The sequence below is a fragment of the Camponotus vicinus genome, unplaced genomic scaffold (genome assembly GCF_025532165.1).
Source record: "Camponotus vicinus isolate PSW18456_S1 unplaced genomic scaffold, iyCamVici1.0 SCAF_12, whole genome shotgun sequence".
Taxonomy (NCBI): Eukaryota; Metazoa; Arthropoda; class Insecta; order Hymenoptera; family Formicidae; genus Camponotus; species Camponotus vicinus.
Window position 1 is genome coordinate 13581060 of NW_028141948.1, and position 15052 is coordinate 13596111.

The 15052-nt window shown below is 33.0% G+C and overlaps 2 protein-coding genes across 13 annotated transcripts in view; one reads left to right on the top strand and one right to left on the bottom strand.

Annotated features, from left to right (window-relative positions):
• Window positions 1-11738, top strand: part of Unc80 (unc80, NALCN channel complex subunit) — a 25821-nt gene extending 14083 nt beyond the window's left edge. For 4 of the 12 annotated variants that reach the window (XM_083085369.1, XM_083085371.1, XM_083085370.1 and 1 more), the window contains 18 exons: window positions 12-192; window positions 278-456; window positions 554-802; window positions 873-1146; window positions 1218-1522; window positions 1620-2045; window positions 2122-2340; window positions 2440-2585; window positions 2681-3008; window positions 3311-3631; window positions 3735-3993; window positions 4074-4277; window positions 4422-4769; window positions 5044-5313; window positions 5524-5622; window positions 7503-7625; window positions 9362-9510; window positions 9742-11738. In XM_083085369.1, coding sequence (XP_082941495.1) covers window positions 12-192; window positions 278-456; window positions 554-802; window positions 873-1146; window positions 1218-1522; window positions 1620-2045; window positions 2122-2340; window positions 2440-2585; window positions 2681-3008; window positions 3311-3631; window positions 3735-3993; window positions 4074-4277; window positions 4422-4769; window positions 5044-5313; window positions 5524-5622; window positions 7503-7625; window positions 9362-9510; window positions 9742-10335 — 4674 coding nt within the window. In that variant the 3' untranslated portion in view covers window positions 10336-11738. Of the gene's footprint in view, window positions 1-11; window positions 193-277; window positions 457-553; window positions 803-872; window positions 1147-1217; window positions 1523-1619; window positions 2046-2121; window positions 2341-2439; window positions 2586-2680; window positions 3009-3310; window positions 3632-3734; window positions 3994-4073; window positions 4278-4421; window positions 4770-5043; window positions 5314-5523; window positions 5623-6111; window positions 7051-7502; window positions 8404-9361; window positions 9511-9741 lie in introns of those variants that run through there. The other 8 variants (XM_083085372.1, XM_083085374.1, XM_083085375.1 and 5 more) reach the window with 8 other exon arrangements.
• On the bottom strand, window positions 10915-14804 carry LOC145963439 (carboxypeptidase Q-like). The gene is made up of 7 exons (XM_083085388.1): window positions 14665-14804; window positions 13898-14259; window positions 12926-13076; window positions 12588-12837; window positions 12253-12493; window positions 11451-11633; window positions 10915-11230 (listed from the first exon to the last, which is right to left on the bottom strand). Exons 1-7 carry the CDS (start codon window positions 14665-14667, stop codon window positions 10960-10962), a joined length of 1461 nt encoding a protein of 486 aa, XP_082941514.1. The 5' UTR covers window positions 14668-14804; the 3' UTR covers window positions 10915-10959.
• Window positions 14805-15052: the final 248 nt, after the last annotated feature.

The following is a 15052-nucleotide window of genomic DNA, read 5'->3' on the forward strand; positions in this document are numbered from 1 at the left end:
TCTTGTTGTAGAGATCTTTGGTGACGGCGACGAAAACGAGAAAGAAGCAGCAGACCGAACTGATCAAGAAAGCTCTTCAGGCGCAAGATGATAAAAAACGGGAAGAAAGAGAGAACTTTCTAATAACGACGATACCGATTACCGTCCAGGCTGCTTATGAACCCAGCCCAGTAGGAGATGATCATGACGAAGGTACGTATTTGTCTTGTCAGAATGTATCAATATTATTATATTCAATATTAAATATTCAATATTATTGATGTTTTTTTCGATATAGGAAACGTGGTAGATGAGGATGCAGGTGAGACAGTCCCGAGGAATACGTCGCATCACGGTCAATCGGCTCTCTCGTTGTTTCCCTCATCGTTATGTTCAGCGATCGTTCAAATTATCAATCTTCTAGATGATCCAGCAGTATCCGATGATGGAAATGCCGTATATGAAGTGGCATATCAAGTATAATGAATAAAATTTATAAACTACAATCACACACATATTGTTTAAAAACACACTTATTATTTAAAATATTATTAAAATTTATATTATATATCAGGTGATCTGGAGTTGCTTGGTAGAAGACAGCGCTTTGTTCCTTCGATATGTGCTGGAACGTCTGACGAGAGAAAAGCAAGAGTTGATGTTCAAGATTTTAAGACATCTTATTAGATTTGTACCCAAGCTACCGCAGCAAGCTGCATTCGCTTTGTACAATTATATCATTGGATACGTCATGTTTTATGTGCGTACTCCGCACGAGGAGGGTCAAAAGTTAATTGGAACTGCATTGTCTATTCTGTGGATGGTAAGCTAAATGTCTTTATCAAATTTTTTTTATCAATAAGAGATTGTTGACGATGATTTTCTGATATCAGGTGGTACACAGTGTACACGGCATTATGTTTAAAGATCTAAAGCAGATTCTGCGTAAGGAGCAGTGCGATGCGTCAATCTTGCTTACGGCGAATGTTCCATCGGCAAAAAAAATCATTGTTCACGGTTCACAGGATCCCGATTCCGGAGAAATACCCTCGCAATTTCCGGTCCAAGAGGACACGCAATTTTGTCAGATACTTCAAGAGTCCTTGGATTTTTTCGGTATCGAAGAATCGAAACATCATGAATACTTTCTCGTGGATTACAAGACGCGTTAGTTTCTTAATTTATTCTTGCTATGCAATAATAATTCTATTATGTTAATATCTTGTATTAAATTCCAGATCAAATACATAATCCATCGTCATATGTTAGAGACTATTATTTCTTCAAGAGGTCTCAATTCCCACAAATCGAACTTGTTCATATGAAGCCGGAAGACGCGTTTAACGCGTTACAAAAACAGGAATTAATGCACAAGTTCGTGGAGATAGGAAAAGTGCTATTAACTTGGGCAATCTTGAAGAATGTCGATATGGTGGTACAGAGAGTTGTGTTTCTTCACGAAGAACTCATGAAGCTACCATCGTTCCCACGAAAAGCACTGGAAGCGGATTTGGACCTGTACAAAGGTGGCGAGATTGGAAGAGTACGTACTTAAATATTTAATTTCAATTAAAATCGTCACGTGCATTGCATTTTATAAAATAATTTCATTGATGTAAAATTTTTTTCCGCAATTTCAGGAACTTCTCGGACTGGACGTAATGCATAAGTTTATGTGGGTCAGATTGATCGCGCGTATGTTTGAGGCCATGGCCGGCAATTTCGCGTATTCTGGCGATATCCATCTCTTTCTGAACGTCCTAAATGGTGCCCTGATTCTTCACAGCGAGGATTCATGCATTCTACGTTACGTTGTGGCAACTTATATAAACGCAGCGCACAATTTCAAGAATATCTTCTCGACCAATGGTTATTTGCTAATCATGCCGACTTTATTGCAATTATACTCGACGCATCAGACGAACAAACTCGTAACGACTACTGTCGAATACGCGGTCAAACAGTTTTATCTCATGAATCGTAAGCCCTTTATTCTTCAAATGTTTGGCAGCGTATCCAATATATTGGACACGAATGAGATGAGCGTTCACGGCGAGGCTCACAAGGTTTGCTTTTTTCATCGATCAACAAAAAATACACGTATGAATGTCTCTTAAAAACAATAATGTCTAATTTGTTAAGGTTCCTTCTACGTGCCTGTTTAATTTATTATTGAGTTTGGAAACTCCGTCGCCGGATCCGCTCAATATAGGAGAATTGGTGAAAGAAGAGAAACCTTTGAAAGCGATAGATTTCTGTTATCACGATGAAAACGAGATGGTCAATGTGCTTGATTGTATATCTCTTTGCGTGATGGTGATAGCTTACGCGCCTGACGCTCTCAGAGGCCAGCAAATGTTGGTAAGATATATTTCATATAATGTTGCTAATTTATTATATTATTAATTTATTCTATCAATATACAACACATACTTAATAAAATCGTTGCATTTTATACAGATAATATTAGAAGCAATATTACCATGCTACGTTCAGCAGATACAATTACCTACATATAACAAAGATGGCAAGACAGAAAAGGAGATAATAAATCAATTAGCTATTGCAGTGAAGACATTAGTTAATAATTCCGAAGCACTGACAAAGTGCGTACTGAATTTGTCATAGTTTGTTTGTTATAATTGTTTTTTCTCTTTCTGTCTTCATGTTACTGCAGTTAACATTTCATTAATTGTTGCAGGTATTATAATGGTCCGCAGAAATCGAGTCCCGAACATAAAGGTTCCAGTCAGAAAAATTACGGCAAAGGCCCGTATTCACCGGGTTTTGATTTCGAAGACGACACTCGCACGACCAAGTACATAGAACACTCGAAAGTTCGAGATTTTTACGATCGAGACAATGAGGATGCTGAAAATTTTCACAAAAACGAATTTAGGAGACCTCGCAATACTTTATTAAATATGGTTGGCGATTTCGTGGCTCGTTGTTCCATTCGTCTGGTAGAACTCAACAAGAAATCTCAGGACGGAAAGAATATCGAGTTATTGGATTCAAAATGCCACGTGGTAAATTTATCCTAGTTCTAGTAACATACAATGCGCAATATATTTAATTTATTGCTAAACAATAAATTTAATAAATAATTGAGATAATTAACTTTTTATAAATTAATAAGTTATCAATATAAAGAAACGAATTTTCTTGCAACTAATTCTTTATTCGTCGCAAGAAAAAAATGGATGTTTCAAAATATGAAATATTTTTCATATTTAATGAAAAGTTTTTATAATGACATTATAACAAGATAACTTGTTCACATGAGGATTTAATAATTGCGATTGCAAGTAACGCATCTTTTTTTATACAGCGGCTAGCTGATATCGCTCACAGTCTCTTGAAGATCTCTCCATATGATCCCGTCACTATGGCTTGTCGTGGTCTCCGTAGATATATGAATGATATTCTTCCTTCAACCGAATGGGCGGCCGACGACATGAGGCCGGCGTTAACACTCATTCTCAGGAGATTGGATAAGATTTTTAGTAAAATACATAAGAAAGCTTCAATCAGGAGGAATACTAATTGGGTTGCCGCTAGTAATCTTTTGAAAGGAGTTTACGAAACCCTGTCAAAATGCTCGTATATCGCACACTTCCAATATCTGAAGACCCTATTGAATACTTGTCAGGTAAACAGTTCCTTCTTAAAGAATTTCTTCCATCAATGGATTCGTTTATCTATTTCAATTTAATCGAATTTTTAATTTTAATTAATCGTCGTCAACTTTTTAGGCCTTGATTGTCGGAGATACTCCACCTGAGGACGTAACTTCGGCTTCCACGGCTGCTGTAATGAGCAAGATACCTCCTCAGCATTTTTGCTCGACGGTGTTACGTCTGATTGCATTGCACGTGATATCATACGGCGAGGGATATTCGTTGGAAAATGTTCTCGGTGGTCAGAGCATGTTCGCCACTCAGACACGAACCGAGAACACGTTGTTGAATTTGCTGATACCATTATTTTTGCGCATTGGGACTGGAAGAAAAGGTAAAAATGCATTATTCATAATATTTAAAAAAGTTACTTTATGAATTATCTGCATCATCTTGCGTTACTCATGTTTCTAGATGTACCGAAACTGCTGCAATCGGACATCAGTTTTGCTCTAACGGCTATATTGAACACTCTTTGGCCGCCGGGCGTAAAAGCAGTACCGTTGACAGTGCAAAAACCATCAACGGATATAAGGACCGGTAGTCTAACATTTGCCGCGAGAGATCCGAAAACTTTGACAAAAATATCGTTAACGTTATATCAAGTAGCGTTTCTAGGTAAAATTTATATCAAAGAAACAATTTAAATGAGAAAGAAAAAAATTTTTATATAGTTTTTGTTTAAAATTACTGTTATGTGAATTATATATTCCTTACTGCCATAAACAATACATATTTGATACCCCATCTGTTTACCTTTAGCGCTTAAAATAATGACGATATGTTTCGAAACTGAGCTGAGAACGGAATGGCCGAAAATTCTACGCACAATGCGTCTTTTGAACAAACGTAACGAAGCTTCCATATATCTTTGGAATTTCATAGAATTCGTGGTAACGCATCGTACGCCCTTGTACATCCAGATGCTACCGTTTATCATTTATAAAATCGGACAGGCGCCGATATCCGAGCATGAGCGAAATATGCATACCATCATTCGGGAGAAAATCAACGGCAGCATCACTGTACCAAAATCTCGGGGAGCGCTACTGATGGATCTTATTCACGAATTGAAGAATCTGAAAGAGGAAATTGAAGATCGAAGATTCGGTTAGTAATTTAGCAATATAAAATAATTTAATGATTATGATTTAATTATTACATATTTGAGCTTTTTTTAGTAAATTTACCGTGTTATTGTAAACAAAAAAAATTAATTTAATACATAAAAAAGTATTACTTTATTGTTTAAAGTGCACTTACTAGCTAAATGTACCATTATTTTATATCATAAACAAAAATACCTGTGTCATTTATATAAATTATGAATAATTTAAATTAATCTAAGATTTTTAATCAATTATTTTGTAATTTTAATATGCAGATGAAATGCAGCCGGAACCTAAGAGAAGTGTAGTGGACATGCATCCGATAACCGAAGGTCAACCGCGTACTCAGAGGCCGTCTCTCATGGATCTTCTGACCGGCGACCTAGGATCTAGAGCTCACATAAATCGTACACCCTCCGAGACTCCGGTGTCTCATTCCACAGCTCAATTGCAGCCTCATTCAACTCAATCCAACTTGGGTAGTACTGTCAAAACAATGCAGTCTAGTCAAGTAATAGGAGTGCCGAGCGGTACTCGCATTGGCGGTATTATACTATTTCTTTATTTTTCGTGTCCTAAAGATCAACTATTACAATATTCCAAATGTTGTATCAATATTGATTAGAATTTAATTAGGTCAGATTTAAACATTCGACTGCACTGATAAATATCACGCATTATTATACAAGCACGTATTCCAGCGCTATTTTACTCCGAAATTGCAATACCGTCGATAGTACATTTCTCAATTGCAGGATCTATATCGAGCGCAGGATCTTCCACTTTGCGAGAAACGAGCGACACGATTACCGGAGACACCTGCGTCGAACAGCAGCTGTCATCAACGACAACAGGTATTCCATTTCTTTCGATGAATCCTTTAAAAAGGATCCCGAACTGTCGATTACGATCGATGCGACTGCAAGCCTCTCGCATACGTTTCATTACGTGTCGTACATGCAGTACGAAATCAGCTGACTGTTACCACAGTTGGATCGAGCCATTGTCTATAGATCACTGCCAACAATCTCTCTCAGTGACGACGGTTGCTTTCTTCTTTTATTACTCGTAGTTTCTCGCGCAGTTTGCATCGTCTTCACTTTCATTCTCCTTTACAGCGAGGCTTGCAACTTGAAGAGTTTAGCGTTTTCATTTGCGAACAAGAATTCCTTCTCGTCGACGGACGATTACGTCGTCCTCCCTCCCATATGAAAAAAAAATTCCTCTATTAGTTACATATATCATTTAAGGCGTCATGTGTTTTAAAGGCATAAGAGTCGTTTGCGTCTCTCTCGCCGGTCGTATGATTGACACATTGATCATTACGTTGCTTCCATTGCTAGCTAGGGAACGGAGGTAAGCGGACCGATTCTACAACTCAATCAATTCTATAACACGATCTATGATATATAAATATATATATATATATATCCTGCTGGTGTGTGCCCTTCTCACGCTTAACACTTTTTCGTAATTTTAATCATATCTCGATCGCTCTTCCTATTTCTTCAGTCGCCCACCACGGTCTTCGTCCACTTCTTGTTATTTCCTAAATCTATTACCGTAAAATGAGATTGATAAAATAATCATTTATAAGAGCATATAATTTATTGATTTAAATAACAATAAATGGGATAAGTCAAAAAGAAAAGAAAATGTATCGTAAAAAATGAGAAATACAAATAATAAATATAATCTTAAAATAATAAAATAATAAAAATAATATGTGATCTTTTAAAAAGCATATACAATCTCATTTCGCGGTGTTTTCTCTTAGAACACTGATATTTATTATCGTCTCCTCTCTCACGTCTTATATGCAGAATCATAAGGAACTTATTACATAGCAGTATTTAGACAATGGTAATGTCCAACAGTTGGTACCCTATTGATCGTTACGTAGCCATTCTCTACTACGTAGTTGCTTCGATGTTCTATCGCTTTCTTCTTTACTCGAGAGCACGAAACTAACTGTCTGCTGATTGTTTTTACAGTTAGCATAACAACATCTATCAGTATCTACAATTTCGTATCAACACACTCAATTTCAGCAGTCTTCGTAACTCGAAGATACATTTAATACGTTGATCTTAATTGATTGATTGATGTGGATGTCATCAAAATTCTCCAACTAAAAATTCTTTGTCTTGCTATCGCTTTTTCTGGCAATCTTATAACATGATATACACAAATACTCAATATATGTTTTAGGTCGAAGCAACATCGTACAGATATTTAGAGAAAATTTTATATAATTATCGTGTGTGTCGTGCATACATTAATACCTGTACATAATATTTCGTCTCATTGGAGTTCTCATTATTGCAGCCATTTTTCTACCAAACTAAATTTCATCTATTATAAGATTAACGTATGGATACATAAACTCATTTCCAGATTTATGTACAATATATTTTAAAGTACATATATCGAAAAATATACAAAATTGCAGAATTTCATAAATGATTTCTCCATGAGTTTCTAATTATAACTTTAGGATATCATTTTTGAATATAAAATGACAAAACCAATAAGACTACAGGTACATGACACTTCATCGCATATTTACATCACAATTAATCGATGTTTCCGATATTCTGGCTCAAAAAATGTGCAACATCGACGCAATGTACGATCGTGAGCAACATATCAACGTGATTACTATATCGTGGTGTGGTCTGTCTTACTTGTTATCCTTCCCCTCATATTAGACGTTCGATGTGGCATGTTTCAGATAGATTCCAACCATCTTCTACTAGTGATGAACGTAACCATGTTAAGCTTCATCCTATCTTACCTCATCAAAAGGCGCCAAAGCTGCGCTTTGTCTCTTCCGTAGAGTTTAGAAACTCATCAGGTAAATCCCCCAATCCCTGCTTAGCTATACACAATATTCTTATTATCATGTCCTTCTGAAGACCCTATTTTCTCCTTCCGACATGGTACGGTATTTAATTGTATCATTGCAAAAAACAGGTGAATTAAACAAACTAATAAAAATTTTTTTCTGTAACTTGAAATCTCTAATCTTCAATTTTAAGAACTAAAAAATGTTTCGATTAAATGTTTGTCTTTGAAGATATAATTTCAAAATATATAGCTTTACAGAATATATTTCTATTTATTCTTTTAAATTCACCTATTTTTCGTAATAACACTGACAATTGCATAATCTACTTTTCGCTACTATCATTATTGTATTCTTGTACAGATGATTTTGGACAGAAATTTATGCGGAAAATGCAAGATTGTAGAAAAGATTTTCTTATCTTTTACACTTATCTTATTTGCATTAATCAATTATTTTGTATATTTGCATATTTTGTATATTTGCATATACAGCAATTATTTTTGATTGAGATATTAAACAAATTAGACTAATATTGATAATTAGAAATACATAGAAATTAAAATAAATAGAAACTGATTTGTAGTTTAGATGTTCAAATTTTGTTAAAAAAGCTACTGCATGAAATATAATATATAAATATATATTTTTATGAAATCTTATAAAGATCTTATGGTACACTTTATTAAAGAAAGATAATAAATCAGGTTACACGCTTTGAATTATATTTTATCCATTAAAATATAGTAGCGAAATATTGTTATTTATGTACATCACAATGCTTACACTTTTATAGCTTAAAAATGTTTAACATCTTTCTTAGAAAATAAAAACTTGTTATACTATATTGCTAGAATGATTTAAAAAGAAAAATATTTAAACATTATGTTATAAGCACTTTGTTCGTATTTTTTTTTTCAAATTGTATCAATTCTGAATGAATTTGCAAGATGCTTTTTAAACGATTCTTTCTGTATAAATATCTGTTTATCAAATTTAATGGGCGTAACACTTATTTATATGTTATTGTATAATTAATATCTTCTGTCTTGCATTGTTCTCTCACATTGTTGCTTTCTTTACATGAAGGGTTAAAAAAACTTGCTTCATGTGTTTTGTTCACAAATACAATCTTGCATGCATGTAATAAACATACATTCTTTCTGTAGGAATATTAATATGCCTCAATCTTTAATATGCCATTCACATGCGGCATCATTATATTATATATGCAGGAGATGTCTTACCATCACAATATCAGTCTTCATAAAACGTTTTGTACACAGTAATAATTTATGATCAGTATATATCTGATTTTTAGCCGTACATTTATGAACATGAAAATAATTCAACTTCATGAAAATATGAATTATATTCGCTAAAAATCAAAATGCAAATGTTTTATCTTAGAATAATAATTAAACAATTTTTAAATTGTTCAACAAAAATGCACTTTATAATTATGAATTTTAGAAATTTTATCGTCATGTGTTTGAGAATGTTCGAATTCAAAAGTAGCATATATGTCTGCATATAATTTTATGAGGAAGATTTTATTAGATGTAGTATCACACATGTTTCGTCGAGCACAGGTCGCGAGTATAATATGTAATATCCTGCGCGCTTCGAAAACAATTTAAAATTGTGAATATACACTTTAAAAGAGGAGCATGACTAGATGGAGCGTAGAGTAGAATCTGTGAATAAGACGGTAGACGCGACATGATCGTCGACTATCTCGCTAGGAGAGACAGTGACGAGCCAACTAAGTCCGAGCAGTCTGATCGAAGACGGTTCTGGCGAATTCCATACCGACAGGCCTCGCTTACAACGTTCTATGGGACAAAGCAAGAAGACCTTCCGCTTAAGAAAAAGTCGAAAGAGTCACATTGAGGTGACAAACTTTATGTATTTTTTATATTTAAGATTAGAATAAAATTACTCATTAAATAAAAATATACTTAGTGCATGTGTGTTATCTTCGTATCAATACATCGTTATGTTACGAATCTATTAACTTTCCATAAACTGCTTATTTTACAATTTAATAATTTAATTATTTATAATCTGTTCAACTTTAAGTCTACTTTCGCAAATTATTTTTATACGTAATATTATTTTTCAGATGACTCAGACGAAATCCGAACAGCAGGATCTAACTCTTGTCGAGCAAGTGACAAGTCAGCCGACATCGCTCGTGCAAACATCATCAGCATCAGCAGTGGATCAGCCGTTATCTAACATCCCATCCGATTCTTCATCTATTCGTTCCAGGCGAAGTCTATCTGCTCGCAAATCGGATGGAGACAAAAGTACCAACGTGTCGGCGGACCAGCAGCAATTTCACGGAACGACTCACCAGCATCATCATTGTCACTATTATCATCATCATCTGCATCCTCAGGTATCGGACGTTTCCTGGGACGAAGACACGTCCAGCACTTCCGGATACCGTGAGTCGTACAGCATGCAACTCATGTCATTGGACGGTACTAATGCTCGATCGGCGCCACCTTTAGCATCCCCGGATCTCAACGATATGCCATCCACAAGTAGTACGACCACTAATTACATAGCTTTCGACGGCAGCTCTCCGGATTGTTCGATGAATAGCAGTGGAGGCGAGAAAACCGCTCTGTTAACTTCGAGTCAAAGAACGACTTCTCAACATTCCTTATTGATGGTCTTTCCAAATCAGGACGAGGATACATTAATATAAATCATAGAATCTTTTGATTGAGACTGATAATTTAATAGAATCAACGAATATCAAGAATTTTAAAGAAATAGGAATAATTTAAAAAATGAGATGTGTCTAAATATCGGAATTAATATGTGAAATACTATACATTTAATTTATCATTTCTTACCCCTTATTTCTTTTATAACTAATGGGAGGTATGTGTCCTGTTGTTATTTGACATAAAAATGTTTCATATAAATATCATTTATTTTGCTCTATCGTAAATTCCACATGTGAAGTATATATGTATATCCCCAAGCTTAAACCAAAGTAAAATTTTGTAGAATATATATATATGCTCTATTAATTATAGAATTTTTGTATTATAGGAAGTAGAGAGATATATAATAAATTGATATGCAATAAATTTTGAATCGATAATCTTTTAATAAATTCTTTAAACGAAGAGATAAAATAGAGAAGATGATTCGGAAAAGCTTATTTGTAGCTTTTTCGCGCTTTTAAAGATTTTAAACTATTAACATTATAGAGTACGCCCTAATTATTTATATAATATTATATATATATATAGGTATATTTAAAATAAAACAGTCATAAACATGTACGATCGTAATCATATACATACACGTCAAGGTGATTTTATAAAGACATTTTAGAAGTGTTATTGTGAGGTAGATCAACGCTGATATCTGCTAAAACGAATGATACTGCTGCAAATATGGCTGTATTCATATCCAGGGCTTTTGGATTTTCCGCTAACATGGTGTCTGCATTCGTATGATGATAGTAGAAGTACTTTTCGTTTCGCGTCCATAGACTACCGCCTGGTATCCCAGCATTTATCCAGGATTCTATATCAGGTCCATCGCAGGGACTATCCAATTTCATGTTACCCAATGGAGCCAACAATCTAAGAAACATAAAAGATTTTATGTACTTGGTTCATTGTAAATAATGTTTTTTATATAAAAAAATAATCTTATTATTTTTAAAAATTGGTGAACTTTAAAAACTTCGAATAATACTTTGAAAATGAGCGAAGAATCATTAGATTTATCCAAACCAAAAACTTGGATTGCAAGAAATCGGGCGGAAATAAAAATATTATAAAAATTTATAGGAAAACTAACAGCATTATTCTTTGAAGTATACATTCAACTAGTTTGTTTCCACTGATTTTGAGGCCTTGAGGGATGAATGTGCCCATGTCGGATTCCAACACGAATTGCAAATTTTTATTTTCCAGTGTGTGATTTTGTATATAATGATTAGCTCCGATAATGCCAAGTTCTTCGGAAGTCCACATTATCATTCTGCATAATATATAAATAATTTATGTGACCAAATTTATGTAAAAAATAAAATACTTATGTAACAAAATACTTATCCTTGAAATAGACAGTATAATATGGATTTTACCACTGATTTTTATGGTATTATATAATAGAAAATGGGTAAAATATGGACATTTTTAAAGATATTGATGACATGTAGAAAATGTAATTAGACAAAATTATGATGTTTTAGGGAGAGCACATATTTTTCAAATATATATTCTTTTCTTATATAAAGTCAAACAGATTTTGAGGTCAGGGATACAATTACATTTTCTCTGTTTGTGACTTTGATTAGCATTGAATGAACTACATATAGTAACACGCATACGTTGTATTCATTTGAATATACTATATATGCTTACTAAAAATATATACTTTTACTTAAAAAAAAATTTAATGTAACAAGTTTTTCTTTGCTAGAAAATGTATAGAAAAGAATAAATATATTCGAAAGATATATTTCCTAAAATATTTCAGTTTTGTTTAATAAAATTTTTGATATATTATCTAATTGTAGAAATATTTATTTTTTCGTTTAATGCGTTTTACCTTGTATATTATCATATATTATCATATATTTTGTATTTCGAATCACCTTATCGTTCTTCGCGCCCGAATGCCCAGATGCTTTAATAATTTTAAAGCATTCCAAGATATAAAACTGCCGCCTCCATCGTCCATTGCACCTTGTCCAACATCCCAACTATCTATATGTCCAGAAACGACAACTGTTTTTTCAGGAATGCTAAAACCGGTGATATCAGCTATAACGTTTCGTGATTGGGTATCAGGATATCTTCTCGCTTGCATTTTCAGATTTATTACTATTGTTTCACCTAGATAAAAATTTAAAAATATTAATTTATATATAAGCTATTGTTATTATATAGATTGTCTCTGTTTGAAATTAAAAAAAAGTTTTTCCATTACCTCGATCCGACATTCTTCGTAAAAGAGTTGCGTCTTCGATAGTTATGCAAGCAGCTGGGATTTTAGTAACGTTCTCTCCGTAACTCATCATACCAGTATGCGGAGTATACAATGAAAATGGTGTCACCGATCGAATCAAGACAGCCACGGCTCCCAATTCTGCGGCTCTCGTAGCACCCGAGCTTCTATATTCCACAGTTTCCTCATACGAGATGAATTTTTCATTGTACACAACAATTTTCCCTGGAATCTGATATAATCGAAATTCATTGTATTATAATCGTACATATATATAAAAATACGTATATGTATTATCTCTTTTTATTTATTCAATTTACCTCTTTCGCCCTTTTTTTAAGTTCTGCAAAACTATTCACCACCACAGCATTAGCAGTTATACCTTCTTCTGGAGTACCAACACTGTAACCTAGTCCTAATAACGCTAAATCTTTGTGTCTTGGTTGCAATAAAGTCGCAGATTCTGAACCCCTGAAAATATATTATAATGACCATATTTTTCTTTTATATTATTATGAGATGGTAATTATTTATTTATACGGATCACCTCCCGATTTCAATAAATTCTCACATATGTTATCAAGATCATCACTCTGAGTAATGTTGTGAAGATTTATTCGGCGGTCATTGTTTATTAAAAAGATATAAACATTTACTCTTAATGGAGGTCAAAATTAAGCGAACTTTACTTCATCTTGGAAAGTACATGCGTGGACAGTGTGTTCCGCCCCCCTGTGGGGGCTTCACTTTCAGAAAATATAATCTAATCCAACCCGTGTTTGTGGGATACACTTCAGTTTGCATAGAAAATTACAAATGTAACATTTTTCGCGCACAAATAGTGTAATAACTCATCATATTTTGTTGTTAAAGCAAGAAATTCGTAGAACTTCATGTTAACTGTACAACAATTTGTCTTGTACTAACTCACCTTTTCTTAAATATTTTCAAAGTCATAAGAAATATCAAAAACATAGAAGCCTATTATTGTTCCACTATCTGATTTCAATATAAGAAAGGTAAACAATGTCAAACGACAACATAGTTCATATACGGTGTGATAAAATTATATATTATTCATTAGACATTTTTTGTTTATAATTTTTTAATAAACAATGACCGCCGACTAGAACCTTCACAACATTACTCAGACTGATGATCTTTATAACATATATGAGAATTATTGAAATCGGGAGGTGGGCCGTATAAGTAAATAATTACCAAAAAATTAATACATTGAATAATAATTTATAATTTATAATTTAAATTTAAACTATTTCATAATTTTGTACCTGACCCAACGTGGTACAGTAACCGGTTCACCATGTACATTTTCTAAACCGAAGCTAATAGATTTGTTGAGCACATAATCAATAGCATCCTCGAGCACTTGGGTACCAGTGAATCTTGGGCCAAATTTATCAACAAAAATTGCCAAATCTTGCCACGTATTTCCTTTGAAGGAACCTTGCATAGTCTCATTAATTATTCTTTGTACTATCGGCGCGTAGGAGTCTATTTCTTCAATTAAAGTATTTGACAAATGACAAGTTTGTTCACTCTCGGTATCACTTGACATTATCAATGAACGGAAGCATAGCAACCATACAAAGATAAATTTTTTTATGCACCACATCATTGAAACCTGATTTTCCTGTGCAATAAATGTCGTGCTTCAATATTAAAATTAAAAGTTACAATTAAAAGTTAAACGCTATACGTATTAAAAATCGCATATCTTATCTTCTTTATCTTACTTTATATAATTTATTTTTATATAACTTATTATATAACTTATTATATAACTTTTTTTTTATAATATTATATTATATAATATATTTTAATTAATACGATTAATATAGGAAATTAAATTATAAATATTTATACGTTTATATATTAAAATATAACTTCGATATTTGACAGTAATCAGTATTGTATTTTTATTTCGTACAATAATTTTGAAAGATAATTGCTGAAAATTTGGTGTTAAGTTATGAAATTTACACATTATATTAATACACACATCATATTAATTTTTAATAAAATATAAAATTCTTACCATAATACGTTGCTCAATATGTATGTGAAAATCATACACCCATAACAAAATATTTTATGAAAAGTATTCTCTCGCGCGACGCAGTAAAAAGATGTCAATTCACAGACGTCTATATAGGTTCTAATGATTGCTCGAGCACGTTGCTGGATATATAAAGATAAAGCAGATAAAGTAGAGTCCATGATTATCTTCATAACGAAGATTATAATCATACTTCATTGAATGATGTAAAAAATTTTGAAATATGTCATAAACCTAAATGTCATAAGCCGTGTTATAACTTTAATAAAAAAAAATATAATTAATATCTGCAAACATTAACTTAACAAAATTAATTTTGATTTATATAAATTAATATAAATGTAAAAATATTGATATTAACTAACTT